Source organism: Psittacula echo (assembly GCF_963264785.1).
Source record: "Psittacula echo genome assembly, chromosome: Z".
NCBI classification, from domain to species: Eukaryota; Metazoa; Chordata; class Aves; order Psittaciformes; family Psittacidae; genus Psittacula; species Psittacula echo.
Genome location: NC_137742.1, coordinates 85,251,975 through 85,266,986, shown reverse-complemented (window position 1 = coordinate 85,266,986; position 15,012 = coordinate 85,251,975). Strand labels below are relative to the sequence as shown.

At 58.1% G+C, this 15,012-nt stretch overlaps 3 protein-coding genes across 7 annotated transcripts in view; 2 read left to right on the top strand and 1 right to left on the bottom strand.

The window, feature by feature from the left end:
• SF3B3 (splicing factor 3b subunit 3) overlaps positions 1-2,002 on the top strand; it is a 31,439-nt gene extending 29,437 nt beyond the window's left edge. For 4 of the 5 annotated variants that reach the window (XM_080637820.1, XM_080637817.1, XM_080637819.1 and 1 more), the window contains 2 exons: positions 31-135; positions 1,080-2,002. In XM_080637820.1, coding sequence (XP_080493946.1) covers positions 31-135; positions 1,080-1,220 — 246 coding nt within the window. In that variant the 3' untranslated portion in view covers positions 1,221-2,002. Of the gene's footprint in view, positions 1-30; positions 136-1,079 lie in introns of those variants that run through there. The other variant, XR_013958785.1, reaches the window with a different exon arrangement.
• A 3,384-nt stretch (positions 2,003-5,386) lies between these two features.
• Positions 5,387-10,632, top strand: IL34 (interleukin 34; the record flags this gene model as incomplete). The annotated part of the gene is made up of 6 exons (XM_080638468.1): positions 5,387-5,414; positions 5,516-5,619; positions 5,916-5,993; positions 6,089-6,262; positions 10,366-10,504; positions 10,600-10,632. 6 exons carry the CDS (start codon positions 5,387-5,389, stop codon positions 10,617-10,619), a joined length of 543 nt encoding a protein of 180 aa, XP_080494594.1. The 3' UTR covers positions 10,620-10,632.
• A 1,752-nt stretch (positions 10,633-12,384) lies between these two features.
• LOC308231773 (C-signal-like) lies at positions 12,385-15,012 on the bottom strand (the record flags this gene model as incomplete). The annotated part of the gene is made up of 6 exons (XM_080637490.1): positions 12,385-12,498; positions 13,483-13,593; positions 13,711-13,869; positions 13,953-14,140; positions 14,383-14,434; positions 14,875-15,012. 6 exons carry the CDS (start codon positions 15,010-15,012, stop codon positions 12,385-12,387), a joined length of 762 nt encoding a protein of 253 aa, XP_080493616.1.

The following is a 15,012-nucleotide window of genomic DNA, read 5'->3' as shown; positions in this document are numbered from 1 at the left end:
TCTTCTCTTACTGATTCTTCATCTCCCCAGGACCATGACTTCTTCCAGCATGTGGAAATGCACTTAAGGTCTGAGCACCCTCCTCTCTGTGGACGAGACCACCTCAGTTTCCGCTCCTACTACTTCCCAGTGAAGGTCAGTCCAAGTATTTAGGATCAGCTGGTCATGGGGGTGCAGAGACTTGCCTTGGGACACAGAAGAGGTCTGAGGCCTGGCAGAAGCAAGTCAGGGTTATTGTTCAGCAGGGAAGACTGGGGACAGTGTAAACCATAGCTTCTGCGGCAAGAACTGAAACTAGCTCCTGAGCAACACTCTGTGAGAACAATACTTAGCACTTAATATCACGTCTGTTTTGGTTTCTTAACCCTTGTGAGGGTTGGTTTCGAGACCCAAGCCCAGAGGTCTGCTGTTGTACTTCTCTACTTCCCACAGCATCTCTTTTCTCCATCAGGATAAGCAGCACTGCATAGCTGTTTGCTTGCTAGGTCAGACTGGGTGCTGCCTTGGGCATGCGTTTTTCCATCACCATTGAAAAGGGAAGTCTTGTAAGAAACGGCTGTTTCTGCCTCTTTCTGCTTTTGAAGAGGTGTGTTTGAATTGTTGACTACTAAATGCTGTGATGAGAAGAGTCCAGAGTACCGAACCAGAGTAACTGTGTGGTAACTACTACCAGGGTAATATCTGTAGTAGTGGTCAGAAAGCTGTGCAGGTGCAGAGGATGTTCTTGTTCTTGATGAGCTTGAGACTGATTTGCAGCATGGCCAGTCTCAAAGATGCCTCACAGGTGGCTGCAGCTGCCTTACAGTCATCTTTTACAGCCTCCCCAGCATTCCCAGCAAGCACTCAGACCTGAGCTGCACACAGGCTTTTGGGGTTTCTCCTTTGTTAATCAAGCTGGCCAGTAATTAATTTGTTGCTAACTGCTGCTATTCAGCAGATGAGGTCACCAAGCATGGTCTTGTTTCCAGGACAGGATTAAGAAGCTCCTGGGAACAAGCTGTTGCTGTTTTTCCCTGCTTAAGCAGGGTTCAGTGCGTCTGTGTGGTGTGGATTTAGTGTTCTCCTCTTTGGTCCTCCAGAATGTGATCGATGGGGACCTATGTGAGCAGTTCAACTCCATGGAACCGAACAAACAAAAGAATGTGGCTGAAGAGCTGGACCGGACTCCACCTGAGGTGTCCAAGAAGCTGGAAGACATCCGCACGCGCTATGCTTTCTGAGCAGCCACTGGCAGGAGCAGAGCTTCTCCCTGGGCTCCTGTGGGTGCTCTTCCAAGCACAGTTGTGAAGAGGAATGTGTGCTTTGCTTTCTTTTTTCAATACTGGTTTGCTCCTCTTGGTTTATGTTTTGGAATAACGTGACTCCAGTAAATACAGTATCAGATAGGATATTAGGTCTCCCAGTGCTTCCCACTGCTGTGAAAGCTCCCCACATTATGGCTTTCAGCAAGAGAGATTCCCTCTTGGGAAGTGCCCAAGGAAGGGTGCAGCAATCCTCACCCTTGTCTCCTTGGCCTCTCTTTAGGATGGGGAGCATGAGGGTGTCTTGTGCTGGCCTCACAGAAAGCCCTGTAGGACAGATCTAGCTGAGCCTTTATAGGATCAAGTGGGTTTTGCAATTTCCCAGCTTTCTGGTAAAAGAAAGAGCTGTGGCATGACTCAGGATTGCCAGGCTCTGTTTAGTAGTTCGTGGCAAGAAGCTCTGTGCTGCCAGCCAGCCCTGGAAGCAGCCGGTGGGAAGCCTGGCTGTATGGAGGGTGTAACTGTCACACTTGAACATTCTCTTCTGAACTGCAAGGGTTTTTTTTTTTGACTCACCATTTTTGACTGTTTTCCCTGTAAATAGAGTTTTGTACAATGTTGACTCTCTTGGGGGTGGGGAAGAGTGAGGCCTGTGTCTGGGACTTGATTTGTTTCATAATAACTTTGGCAAGAGCAGTGTCTCCAAGCTGTGACTGTGAGCAGCACATGAAGAATAAAAGCCTGGGTTTTAACAAGCCCAACTCTGTGGTTCTCCTTTCCTTTGCAGCAACTGTCCTGGCCTGGTGGGAGCCGGAGGGGTGCAGGAGGAGTACAGAAACATCTGTGTCCTCAGCCCTGTGCCCTTCCTGCATGTTGGAGCTGTGCTGCAGCCCTGCAGGTGTTGGACCATGAGCCCTGCTCCCCTTCCTTGCCTGCTCTGCCTGGTGCTGGTCCTGCCGCCATAGCTGCTGCTGTACACCACCAGTCTCGACACTCACGAAGCAGGTTACATGGAGAAAGGGTGGGAGAGAATGGTCTGTTCGCCACCTTCTGTTTGTCCAGAGGGCATTGCTGCTGCTCTGGCAGGAGCAGCTGGCCACTGGGATGGCAAGGGAAGGTATTTCTCCCTGCCATGCACTAGTCACACAGCATACAGCGGTGCCTCCCAGTCTTATTCCCAGTCTGGGCTTTAGCCCCTGGCTTATTCTTGCCAGTGGGCCTGTCTCTGAGGAGCCAGAATGCTCCCATGATGCGTGGCATCCTGTGAATAAGCCCCAGCCTTCTCCCACTTGAAAAGATGGGCAGTGCCGTACTCAGATTGAACAGCGTTCTGTTTCTCCTCTGCTGCATGTGCTGTGAGGTGAGGGCAAACCCAAGCGCTCCTACCCTGTCCTTTGCACCCTCCTTTCCCCTCTGCTTTGGGTTGTCGCTACAGGCCTGCGTTGGCAGGGGCTTCACACAGGGCTGCGCGCTTTGGCTGCGCTGTGGCACCCAACCTCTGCTGGGGACTGAAGGGCTTTGTGCTCCTTTCCTTCCCATACCTTACTGGAATGGCTGCATCAGTCAGGAAGCTGTAAACACCTGAGCAGAACTTGGTGGGAGTCCAGCCTCTTGCTCATCATGCATGTAGGGTGCCCACCTTGGGCTACCTGCATTCCTCATCCCTATGTCCTCCCCACAGTGTGATGCCTGCTCTGGATCAGGGAGCACTCCAGCAGAACTTGGTCTTCACTGTATCATTAGTCCTAAGGGTGAAATCACATCTGGGGGCTCAGGATGTTCCCAAACTGGTTTGGTTCCTTGGCTGGGCCTGCCTGAGTAAATAACCTGCCTCTGAAGAGAGGCAAAGTTTGGAGAAGCAGGTAGGAGACTGCGAGCTGGCTGAGCCCCAGACCCTCTTTGTGCTGGGGGTGCCAAGATGGGGTCCCATTGGCCTCTCTGGGGAGAGGTGGCCTTCTCCCTGCAAGGGCTCCCTTCCATCCCCAGGCTCCTGCAGCTGCAGGGTGCTGGGTGATGAGGAGGAGCTGAAGCTCCTGGAGCCATGTGCCAGGGGCTGTTTTCCTTGGGCTCACACCAGCGGTGTTTTCCAGCAGAGCACAGCCAAGGAGGGCAAACCGCCTCCAGCAGCATGCTGCACAGGTCTGAGTGCTCCTTTCTCTTCCTCATCCCATCCTGGCTGCCAAGCTGATGACTACATGGGCATGGAATGCGATTAAATGGCTTCCTCTATCACCCGCAGCAGATGCAGGCAAAATCCCTGTGGACACCGAGATGAGGAGCTGGACCAGCTCCTTCCCTGCCAGAGCTGAGAATCTTGCCCCCAGCGCAAAGCTGGGAGAGAGCGAGGGCCATGCCCAGGTGCCAGCTGGGCCCTGGGAACACTTGGCAGGAGTGTGGTTGTGGTGGCCTGACTCGGTGCCAGGGGAATCCCAGCGCGCTCTCCTCGCCTGCAGAAGTGCATTCCTTCCCACGCATTTCCCTGGGAGCGCTGACCTGCTCTTTGATGGCTGGTTTCTCTTTCCCAACCCCCTGGATGCCTGTCAGCCCCGAGCACACAGGCAGCCACCTCTCGCAAGGGCTTCAGTGTTCCATGTCCCCCATACCCTGCTCCTAGCATTCTGAGAAGACAGCGTGGGCACAGGCCAGGGGGGTATGGGAGTTCTGCTGGCCTGGAGACAGCTGGGGAGCCCACAGGCCCTCTCCCATTGGTCTAATCCATGTGGTATGACCCTCATCCTGGGCTGATGCCCACTTCAGTGCCCCAAAACACACCCATGAGTGCCCAGCCCAGCAAGCACTCTGGGACACAGTGGGCAGCCCAGTGTCTTCAGGAGGTGGTGGATCAGAGCAGCCTGAGAGCATGCGGGCACCCAGCTGGGCTGGGTGAGCACCCTGGGGATGCACTGCAGGACTGGCCAGCACCCTGAGGAGCAGAGGGGCATGCAGTGTAGTTAGGTAAATATCCCAGCTTGTCAGCCAAGCACCCTGGGGACACCAACCTGGGTTAGCCAAGCACTCCAGGGGCACCCAGAAGGGAGCCAAGCACCCGGGAAGCACCACACTGAGGTGCAGTTGGTCCCTCCCCAAGGCCCAGGGAGGGACCCACGAAGCTCGTCGCACCCCGTCCGCGTGCACCCACCCACTCTGGCCGCAACCCCCGGGCACCCCCCGGACCACGGCCGGGCCGTGGCGCGCGAGTCCCGGTGCGGGCGGTGCGGGGCGGTCGCTCAGTCCCAGCCAGCCGGCCCCCGGCAGCCGCCCCGCCCGCTCCCGGCGCCACCGCCCCCCGCCCGCCTCCCGGGAAGCTCGGGCACGGCCCCGCCGCCGCCGCCTGCCGGGAGACGCGTCCTGCGCCCGACGCCCCCCGCGCCGCGCCAGGTGGGTGTGTGGGGACCCCGCTGCGCGGGGACGCGGGGGGTGGAGCGCGGGGGGGTGGCCTTTGTGCGGCAACACGGCAGGGGCCTCTTGCGCGGGGCACGCTGCGTGGGGACACAGCACCCCCTCCGCGCGGGGCTGAGGTGCGGCGGTGCGGGACACGCTGTGGGATGACAGCGTGGGGATGCGACATGTGCCCGCTGTCCCTGCGTGGGGACACATCGTGGGGTGGCCGCTTCGAGCCCCGTCCTCCAGCGCTCCTCCGCTGAGCTCCTGCTGAGGCCGGAGGAACTCATTGCTGGGATAACGCGGCTGGGCTGTAACATGTGTACCTCCAGGGGGTGGCACCGGGAGCAGCCCTGCCCCGGGTGGTGGGACACAGGCACGCAGGGCTCCACGGGCACCAGAGCCGGTGCCCTCCCTGGGGCTGCAGCCGGGGCTCTCTCTCCACAGATCCCCTCTTGCAGTGTAGGGGGTGTCCTGCAAACCCCCCAGAGCGCATCTCTGCCGGCACCCTGCGATGGCCCCGGGACCTGCTGCCTCCCCGCAGCCAGCCAGAGAGGAGAAGCCAGCAGGGACGGCCGGGGAGGGGAACTGACCCCCCATCCATGGCAGTGGGCAACCGCTCAGGGCTACCGGAGAGCAGCCCAGCACTCGGGGCCTGCACCCGTCCTTCGTGCCCCTTCCACGTACAGCGCTGCCTAGGAGGCTCCCGGTGAGCCCCGGCCATGTAGGCGAAGCCCAGGGCTCCACCAGTGGCCACTGTCAACATGCAGCAGGGCTACATGGCCATCCTGTGTGAGTACAGCTTGGGTTCAGTGATGGGGGTGGCCTCAGGGCTCACCGCAGCGAGTGTCCCCAGGGTGGGGGGCTGACACTGCTTGCTTTCGGCTGCCCAGGGGTCCTGGCTGTGCTGGGAATGGAGGCCGCTGCGCTGGGCGAATGCGAGCTCACCCGCCTGCTCCAGGACAAGCTGCAGTACGAGATGCGCCTGCAGTACATGGTAACCCCCAGTTTTGGGGGGATGAAGTGAACACATGGCATTGCAGGACCCCAGTTCACTCCAGGGATGTGGAGACATGGGAAGCAGCACCCACTGCTACAGTGACTGGGTGCTGGGGGTGGGTTTTCTATCAGGAGCTACATGTGCCAAATAGTGCCCAAGGGTGCTTCTGCTGGTGCATCTCCAGGGTTGACCATGTCAAAGGGCTTTTGCACCAGTTCCCCAGTGTCACACTGGGGCTGGCAAGGATGTCCCTGTCAGCCTGCCGGCCTCTGAGCTCTTCTCTGCCTTTCCAGAAGCACTACTTCCCCATCAACTACACAGTCCAGGTCCAGTATGAGGAGGTGCTGCGCCCGTCCAACATCACCCGCTTGGTAAAAAGGTGGCAGGGAATAGCCCTGTGATGGGGACACTCTGGGGGCCCACGAGAGCTACAGGGGTCTCACCAGGGCCACCTTCTCTCCCCCAGCGCAATGGGACAGTGTCGGAGGTGGCACTGCGGTACCTCTGGTTCCACGTGAGCTCCCAGGCTGTGCTGCGGATCCACGAGGTGCTGCCGGAGAAGCACCCATCCTGGAAATACACACAGGAGCTCTGCCAGCTCTTTGATGCCCTGGGCAAGGAGTACAGCAAGTACCAGCAGGTAGGGAGACTCTGGGCCCCCTGTGGTACCCCAGTGCCAGACACGCACTCATATGTGGCCTTACATACCCCTTGTAGGCGTGCTGTCAGCACCCAGTGCCTATGCATACAGACACACATGCCATGGGCATGGATGTGGGGTACATGCACACACAATGCATGTGTGTGCTGTGGGGATATGCACCCAAGGGTGTGAACACTCAGGGGGGCACACATAGCCCCCTCCCTGCAGAATGGTTTTGTTGGAGGGCTGGCATAGATGGGCTGCTGGTGGCAGAGGTTTTCATCCTGGATAGAAGGCCATGGAGCAGTGCTCACAACTGGTTCATGTGTGGCACTGGTGGGTCAGGGGTAGAATTCTCGCCTACCACGCGGGAGGCCCGAGTTCGATTCCCGGCCAATGCAACAGTTGTAGCTTTTGTGTCCCTGTGGGGGAACCTTGGCGGCGGCCGGGGTGTGCCCGGAGGTTTCCCTGTCTTGCACCCAGAGTGGACCCAGGGGCACCCCTGGCACTGTCCGGGTGCTCCCGTGTGTGTGCGCGGTGCTGACAGAGCTCTTTTTGACTCCTGTGGCAGGGAGATGCTCGGGGCTTGGTGTCAGTGAGGGGCCCTAGGATGATGGCAGTGGGTGCCGCTGGCTCAGGGCAGTGATGGCTTGGTGGGTTGAGGGGCCCAGGGTGATGTGTGCTGCTTGAGGCTGCTTTGTTCTATGCCATAGAGCAGGTTCTGCAGCCCCTCCAAGGTCTTCCCATTCTGCTTTTGACTCTGACGGTTAACGACACCCTCCCCTTGCTGGAATCGACCTTAAGAGGAACAGAAGAGAGTTCCATGGCTGGAGCCCCGACAGCATCCGAGCTGTCTGTTGTGTCCCCTTTCTATGGAGGGAATGTCCCAGCAGCAGCGCCTGTCGCTGCTGCAGCCACTGGTGCTGGATTCGAGTGGGCCGTGGGTCGGGTCTGTGGGGTGCTGCACATCTGGCATTGGTGGTTCAGTGGTAGAATTCTCGCCTGCCACGCGGGAGGCCCGGGTTCGATTCCCGGCCAATGCAACAGTTGTAGCTTTTGTAGCCCGGTGTCCCTGTGGTGGGACCTTAAGAGTGTCCATAGTGTTTTCCTGGGGCACATCTGGCCCACAGGGGCACCTCTGGCACTGTCCGGGTGCTCCCGTGTTCATTGGTGTATGCTGGTGACAAGGTTTTTTTGACTCTTGTGGCAGGGAGATGTGTCAGGGAGCTTAGTGGCAGGGATGGGCCCTTGTCAGGGGCATTGGAAGACACAGGGCTGGTGGCACTTTGTGTCCCTGGCTCGATGACATTGAGTGTCCGTGATCTGGTGGCAATGACAGGGTATGGCTGAGTGGCAGTGAGTCACCCCCTGGCTCAGGGGCAGTCAGTGTGTCCCCAGCTTGGTGGCAATGAGGGGCCCTGGCCCAGGGTGATGGTGGCTGCTTGGGGCTGGGGGTGGTCCTGCACGCTGGAGGCAGCTGCCTTTGTGTAATGGGTGGTGGTGGTCTGTCACTGCTGGGTCACCAGCATGAGCCTGAAGTGTATCTGAGCTGTCCTGTGCCATGGCACAGGTTCTGCAGCCCCTCCAAGGTCTTCCCATTCTGCTGTTAACCCTGAAGGCTACTGACAGCCTCTCCCTGCCGGAGGTTATGTGTGAAGCAGCAGAAGAGATGGTCCCATGGCTGAAGCCCCGGGAGCATCCGAGCTGTCTGTGGATAGAGGTGTTCCAGCAGCAGTGCCTATCCTGCTGCAGCCACCGGTGCTGGGTTTTGCGGAACTGTGGGGCAGGTGTGTGTGTTGGGGGACACACCTGGCATTGGTGGTTCAGGGGTAGAATTCTCGCCTGCCACGCGGGAGGCCCGAGTTCGATTCCCGGCCAATGCAACAGTTGTAGCTTTTGTGTCCCTGTGGGGGAACCTTGGCGGCGGCCGGGGTGTGCCCGGAGGTTTCCCTGTCTTGCACCCAGAGTGGACCCAGGGGCACCCCTGGCACTGTCCGGGTGCTCCCGTGTGTGTGCGCGGTGCTGACAGAGCTCTTTTTGACTCCTGTGGCAGGGAGATGCTCGGGGCTTGGTGTCAGTGAGGGGCCCTAGGATGGTGGCAGTGGGTGCCGCTGGCTCAGGGCAGTGATGGCTTGGTGGGTTGAGGGGCCCAGGGTGATGTGTGCTGCTTGAGGCTGCTTTGTTCTATGCCATAGTGCAGGTTCTGCAGCCCCTCCAAGGTCTTCCCATTCTGCTTTTGTCTCTGACGGTTAACGACACCCTCCCCTTGCTGGAATCGACCTTAAGAGGAACAGAAGAGAGTTCCGTGGCTGGAGCCCCGACAGCATCCGAGCTGTCTGTTGTGTCCCCTTTCTATGGAGGGAATGTCCCAGCAGCAGCGCCTGTCGCTGCTGCAGCCACTGGTGCTGGATTCGAGTGGGCCGTGGGTCGGGTCTGTGGGGTGCTGCACATCTGGCATTGGTGGTTCAGTGGTAGAATTCTCGCCTGCCACGCGGGAGGCCCGGGTTCGATTCCCGGCCAATGCAACAGTTGTAGCTTTTGTAGCCCGGTGTCCCTGTGGTGGGACCTTAAGAGTGTCCATAGTGTTTTCCTGGGGCACATCTGGCCCACAGGGGCACCTCTGGCACTGTCCGGGTGCTCCCGTGTTCATTGGTGTATGCTGGTGACAAGGTTTTTTTGACTCTTGTGGCAGGGAGATGTGTCAGGGAGCTTAGTGGCAGGGATGGGCCCTTGTCAGGGGCATTGGAAGACACAGGGCTGGTGGCACTTTGTGTCCCTGGCTCGATGACATTGAGTGTCCGTGATCTGGTGGCAATGACAGGGTATGGCTGAGTGGCAGTGAGTCACCCCCTGGCTCAGGGGCAGTCAGTGTGTCCCCAGCTTGGTGGCAATGAGGGGCCCTGGCCCAGGGTGATGGTGGCTGCTTGGGGCTGGGGGTGGTCCTGCACGCTGGAGGCAGCTGCCTTTGTGTAATGGGTGGTGGTGGTCTGTCACTGCTGGGTCACCAGCATGAGCCTGAAGTGTATCTGAGCTGTCCTGTGCCATGGCACAGGTTCTGCAGCCCCTCCAAGGTCTTCCCATTCTGCTGTTAACCCTGAAGGCTACTGACAGCCTCTCCCTGCCGGAGGTTATGTGTGAAGCAGCAGAAGAGATGGTCCCATGGCTGAAGCCCCGGGAGCATCCGAGCTGTCTGTGGATAGAGGTGTTCCAGCAGCAGTGCCTATCCTGCTGCAGCCACCGGTGCTGGGTTTTGCGGAACTGTGGGGCAGGTGTGTGTGTTGGGGGACACACCTGGCATTGGTGGTTCAGGGGTAGAATTCTCGCCTGCCACGCGGGAGGCCCGAGTTCGATTCCCGGCCAATGCAACAGTTGTAGCTTTTGTGTCCCTGTGGGGGAACCTTGGCGGCGGCCGGGGTGTGCCCGGAGGTTTCCCTGTCTTGCACCCAGAGTGGACCCAGGGGCACCCCTGGCACTGTCCGGGTGCTCCCGTGTGTGTGCGCGGTGCTGACAGAGCTCTTTTTGACTCCTGTGGCAGGGAGATGCTCGGGGCTTGGTGTCAGTGAGGGGCCCTAGGATGGTGGCAGTGCGTGCCCTTGGCTCAGGGCAGTGATGGTTTCCTGGTTTGGTTGGGGTGAGAGGCCCTGTCTCAGGGTGAGAGGGGCTACTTGTGGCTGTGTTGTCCTGTGCTGCAGGGCAGGTTCTGCAGCACCTCTGAGAATAGAGTGAATTTTACTCTTGTTAGTGTTAACTCTGACGGCTAATGATAACCTACCCTTGCTGGAGGTGACGTTTGAGGCAGCAGGAAGAGGTGGTCCCATGGCTGAAGCCCCGGCAGCATCCGAGCTGTCTGCGTGCGCTTTCTACGGAAGTGGGTGTCCCAGCTGCAGTGCCTGTCCCTGCAGTAATCACTGGTTTGGGGGGCTCATGGGTCAGGTATGGGGGCTGCTGCACATTCGGCATTGGTGGTTCAGTGGTAGAATTCTTGCCTGCCACGCTGGAGGACGGGGTTCGATTCCCGCCCAATACAACAGCTGCAGCTTTTTTATCCCGATGTCCCTGTGGTGGGACCATGGTTATGTCCCGGTCGCCTATTCCTGCAGTCGGACGTGGAAGCAGTGGTGGCCGACCTGGTGAAGCTGATCCACAGCACAGGTGTGGAGAGCCGGAGGAAAGCCGTGCGCCCCAAGGCACTACTGGACAACTGCCTCAAGGTCATGCGGATGCTTTACGGGGCACCCTGTGAGTGGGGACTGTGGAGACACAGACCTTGGGGAATGGAGATGGTGTGTATTGAGGTCCTGTGCCATGTTTTGATGCCTGTCCTCTCTGCCTAGGTCAGTGGGAGTCCACCTAACGCCACAGAAGACCCCTTGCTCGATGCTTTCTCCTTGCCCTAGAGCTCGGGATGCTGCTTCTGCTCTGCCTCCCCAGCAGATCCTCTTTGGGGTCCCAAAGAAGGATAAAAGGGGGGACAAATACCACCCCTTCCAGGACTGTGGGACTGTGCACAGCCATGGGGTTGACCCCATCCTAAATGCCAGGCACCTTCTGCAGGGATGTGGGCTGGGGGGGGTTGGACATCACCCCATTTCTCTCGGTTTGTATTTTTCCCTCAGCTTTCATAAAAGACCAGTTAAGTCTCTAGCATTACTTCTTCCAACCGGGTCCCAGGATCCTCCAATCTTACCCAAAATAAAGGACCATCTGCCTCCGCTGCCTCCTCTTTTGGGGTGTTAGTCCCCTCCTTGGCTTTGCAGAGGAGATATTCCCCTGACACAGGGACCTCCAGAGGCGTTGCCTGCAGAGATGCCTCTGTCAGCCCCGGCCACTTCCCTAGAAGAAAACGTCTGGATTTGTTTGTTGTGCTTGGCGGCACAGTGCAGGCAGTGTGCTGGAGGGGCTGATGGCTGGCCGGCTGCCTTCCCCTTCCCAGCTTCATTAATTACCTTAATCAGCTACTAAAGCCCTTTATTAGTGTATTCCTGGCTGCGGGCTGCTTAGGCTTACAGGTCTATGAGCACGTGCAAATGAGACTGTGGGCACTGCAGCATGAGCAGATGCAGTGTCTTCCTCCTCCTCCCCCTCTTCATGCTGGTTCATGTTTATATAAAACCCATGCAGAGCTCATATAAAACCCACCAACTGTAGTTCACTGCTTGATAAAGGGCTTTAATTACAGGGATTCCCTCATGCGGCTCTGCTGGCCTTAACAAATATCCCCCAGGTGGTTGAGGGACCCCACGCCTCCAGGGCTGAGCTCCCACCTCATGCTCATTCCCATCAAGCATGGGAACAGCTCCTCTGGCATGGGAAAACTGAAACTGCTCCAGCAAAATGACCCTGGCCAGGCTTCTCAGAGCATCCCCATGGCAAATGGCTGGGCTCGACGCTTGCCAAAGCCCTGTGTGTCCAGCCCACTTGAGATGTTGCGACACTATTTTTCCGGTCCCTCTTTTGAGGGATGGCTTCAAATATGTCAGGTGAGACCCACCACAGAAATGCACTCACACGATGAGGCATTGGAGCCTGTTTGCAGTGTCTCATGAAGTACCGTGAAATGGGAGGGATGCAGGGAGGATCAGCTCAGGGTGAGGTCCCAAAGGACATCCCTAGGGACATTCACTAGCTCCTGCTGTGAAACCCACAGCTGCTGGAAGAGGAAGAGCTTTTGCTGAGCTTGAGCCAGCAGGAAAATAAAGCCCTCACCATCCTCATGGTGGGTACATGAAATGCCAACTGGTTTTTTGGGAGCCAGGCTCAGCAGGGAGAGATGCAGGTTCCAGTAAGGCTGCCCCATGGCTGTGGTTTTGGGGTTGTCTGGGATGTCCTCAGGCCACCAGTGAGTGTGGCTTATGGGCTATGGAACGGGGCTGCAGTGTGAAGATCTTTGGCCTCAGGGATGTTCCAGCAGAGCCTGACACCAGGATGCAGGACCACTCCTGGAGCATCCTTCCCTCTGCTTCCCTGGTCCAGCTCTGCTTTCCTGGAGGTGCAGCAACCTCAGCTTCCACCCCCAAGTAGGGGGTCCCTGTTCTCACCCTACAGATGCATAAAGAGCCTGGAAATGGCAATTAATTCACTTTATTGAGGTCAGTGGCCACCAAGACCGGGTGCTGCTCTCACCAGGGCAGGCTCTGCCCCCTCCAGTCCCAGAAGGTGCCATTGCTGGTGCCTGAGAGCCGCGCGAGCAGCTGCAGGACGCCCTGCACGCTCTCCTCCATCGTCACCGGGCCCTGTGGACTCAAGTGCATAGGACAAAAAATGACCCCAAGCCCTCCTCCTGGCACCCCAAACCACATCGTGCGTTGCAGTGGGATGCCAGCTCCAGCTGGGGCAGGTTGGGAAAGGCTGGAGATGCTCCAGTAGCCAAGGGATGCAGCTTTGCACAAATTAATCGTCCCTATAATTTGGGTGTTATGAGGATAGACGTTAATCTTACGGTTCCTAATAAAAAGTGATTCATTCACTCTCTCTTTAAACTCTGCTCGGCTCCAGCCTCTCCTTGGTACTGTCAGAGGGGAGGAGGAATTTGGGGTGCTGGGGAGGCAGCACCCCGTGTGCATTGCTCCCACCAGAGCTGAGTGCGGGGCTGGGCTGCCCTCTGCTGACTTCAAATTGGGATGGGAAATAAAGTGAAAAATAGGGAAGAAACTGGCTTGTTTGGGGGAGGAGCCTGAAATTCTCCCTTTTGCCGCCATTGTGCAGTTCCCCTGGAACTGAGAGGCTGTGCAGGGGTGGGTGCCCCTGGGAAGGGGTTCCAGTGGGAAGGGATGCCCTGGGAAGGGATGTCCCAGGAAGGGATGATGCCCATGGGAAGGGGTGCCCCAGGAGGGTCTGCCCCAGGAAGGGATGCCCATGTGAAGGGATGCCCCAGGAAGGGATGATGCCCATGGGAAGGGGCGCACATGTGAAGGGATGCCCCGGGAAGGGATGCTCACGGAAAGGGATGCTTCTGGAAGGAATGCCCTGGGAATGGATGAACATCAGAAGGGATGCCCATGGAAAGGGATGAATGTGGGAAGGGATGCTCACGGAAAGGGATGCTTCTGGAAGGAATGCCCTGGGAATGGATGAACATCAGAAGGGATGCCCATGGAAAGGGATGAATGTGGGAAGGGATGCCCACGGGAAGGGAGGCTCTGGGAAAGGATGCCTTGGGAAGGGATGCTCATGCGACTGTGCTGAGCCAGGGTAGCCATGTACCTCCCGTCACTCACCATCCCCTGTCTCAGGGGAGGCGTCACACAACCAGGGTCCACGGACACACAGAGGATCCCTCTGCCCCCGTACTCCAGGGCCAGGCACTTTGTGAGCATGTTCAGAGCAGCCTGGTGGGAACAACCCCACCATAATCATTATAGGCTGGCAGTGCCATGGCCAGTGGTAGGGGGGAATCCCACAGGAAGTGACCCCCAAATTCGCCCCCATTCCCTCAGCAGTGGTACCTTGCTGCAGCGGTAGCAGATGTCCTGCCTCTCCTCCCAAGCCTCCCCTGCCTCAATGGAGCCCAGGATGCTGGAAATGTTGATGATGGCAGCTCTACTGCAGCTCATCTCATGGTGCCCATCGGCCTCAGCCGCCTCCTTCAGCAGGGGCAGGAATGCCTGCAGGGGACGGGTGCTTGGGCATCACCATCCTCTTCCTCCCCACTCCCAGCGTTTGGGGCAGTGGTTGCCTGTGGCCTCACCTGGCTCATCTGCAGGGGGCCGATGGTGTTAGTGGTGTAGACAAGGGTCATGTTCTCTGCCGTCTCAGTGGCCAGCGTGCTGCGGCGCATGGTGCCAGCATTGTTGATCAGGAGGTTGAGGCCTGCACTTCCCACCTTCTCCTGCACCTTCCAGACTGCTGCCTTGATGCTGTTGGGATCCGTCATGTCTGGAAAGTGACAGGAGGGCTTAGGGATGAGCCAGTGGTCATGTCTCAGCCAATGCTGTATGACATGGCAGGAGGAAGCCCCTGGCTACTGAGAATCCTCCCAGTCCCTCCAGTGACCTGGCTGGGCTCAGCCAAACAGAGGAACTCGCCTGCTTGGGTGATATTTTCCAGAGCCACCCACAGATGCCATTAAATCCAAAGAGATTTCATCCTTTTTATCCCCTTCCTGACCTGGCACCTACCTAGAGGCAGGACCACAACACTGGGGTTGTCCAAAGCCACCTCATTGATAGCCTACATGGAGAAAGGAGTGGGGGAGTCAGGTAGGAGGGTTCATCAGGAGGGTGGCCCCTGTGCCATGCTGGAATGGGAACTGGGTGGGCCAGCATGACACATCCAACAAGTTCCAACAAGCCCCAATGGGAGAGGTATGGGGCAATTTGCTGCTTCCCTTCACCCAGCTGAGCCCAGCAGCTTCAAAGCCCCCTGGCAGTGATGCCCCCAGCATGGGGGACTGCCAGAACCCCCCAGACCCCAGCACCACCCACCACTTCTATGCCAAGAGGGGAAAAATTAAATATACATGAATGTGTATTTTTCCATGCTAGTTACAGAGCAGGATGCTGATGCTCAGCCTCTCAAAGCCTGATAGGGATGGTGGCACCCCAAGGTTCTGTGTTTCTCAGCCCATCACGGAGCTGCCCCCGTTTCCCTCCACCCAGTGCCCTCCCTACCTTCCCCTGGGGGTCCAGACAAGCAGCAAAGAGGTGCCGAGGGGGTCTGTGCTGCTCCAATAAGCCCTTCAGCAGCCCCAGGCCCAGGCCCCCATCGCAGTCAGTGAGCAGGACGCTGCCCACGCGGAGCTCCTCCAT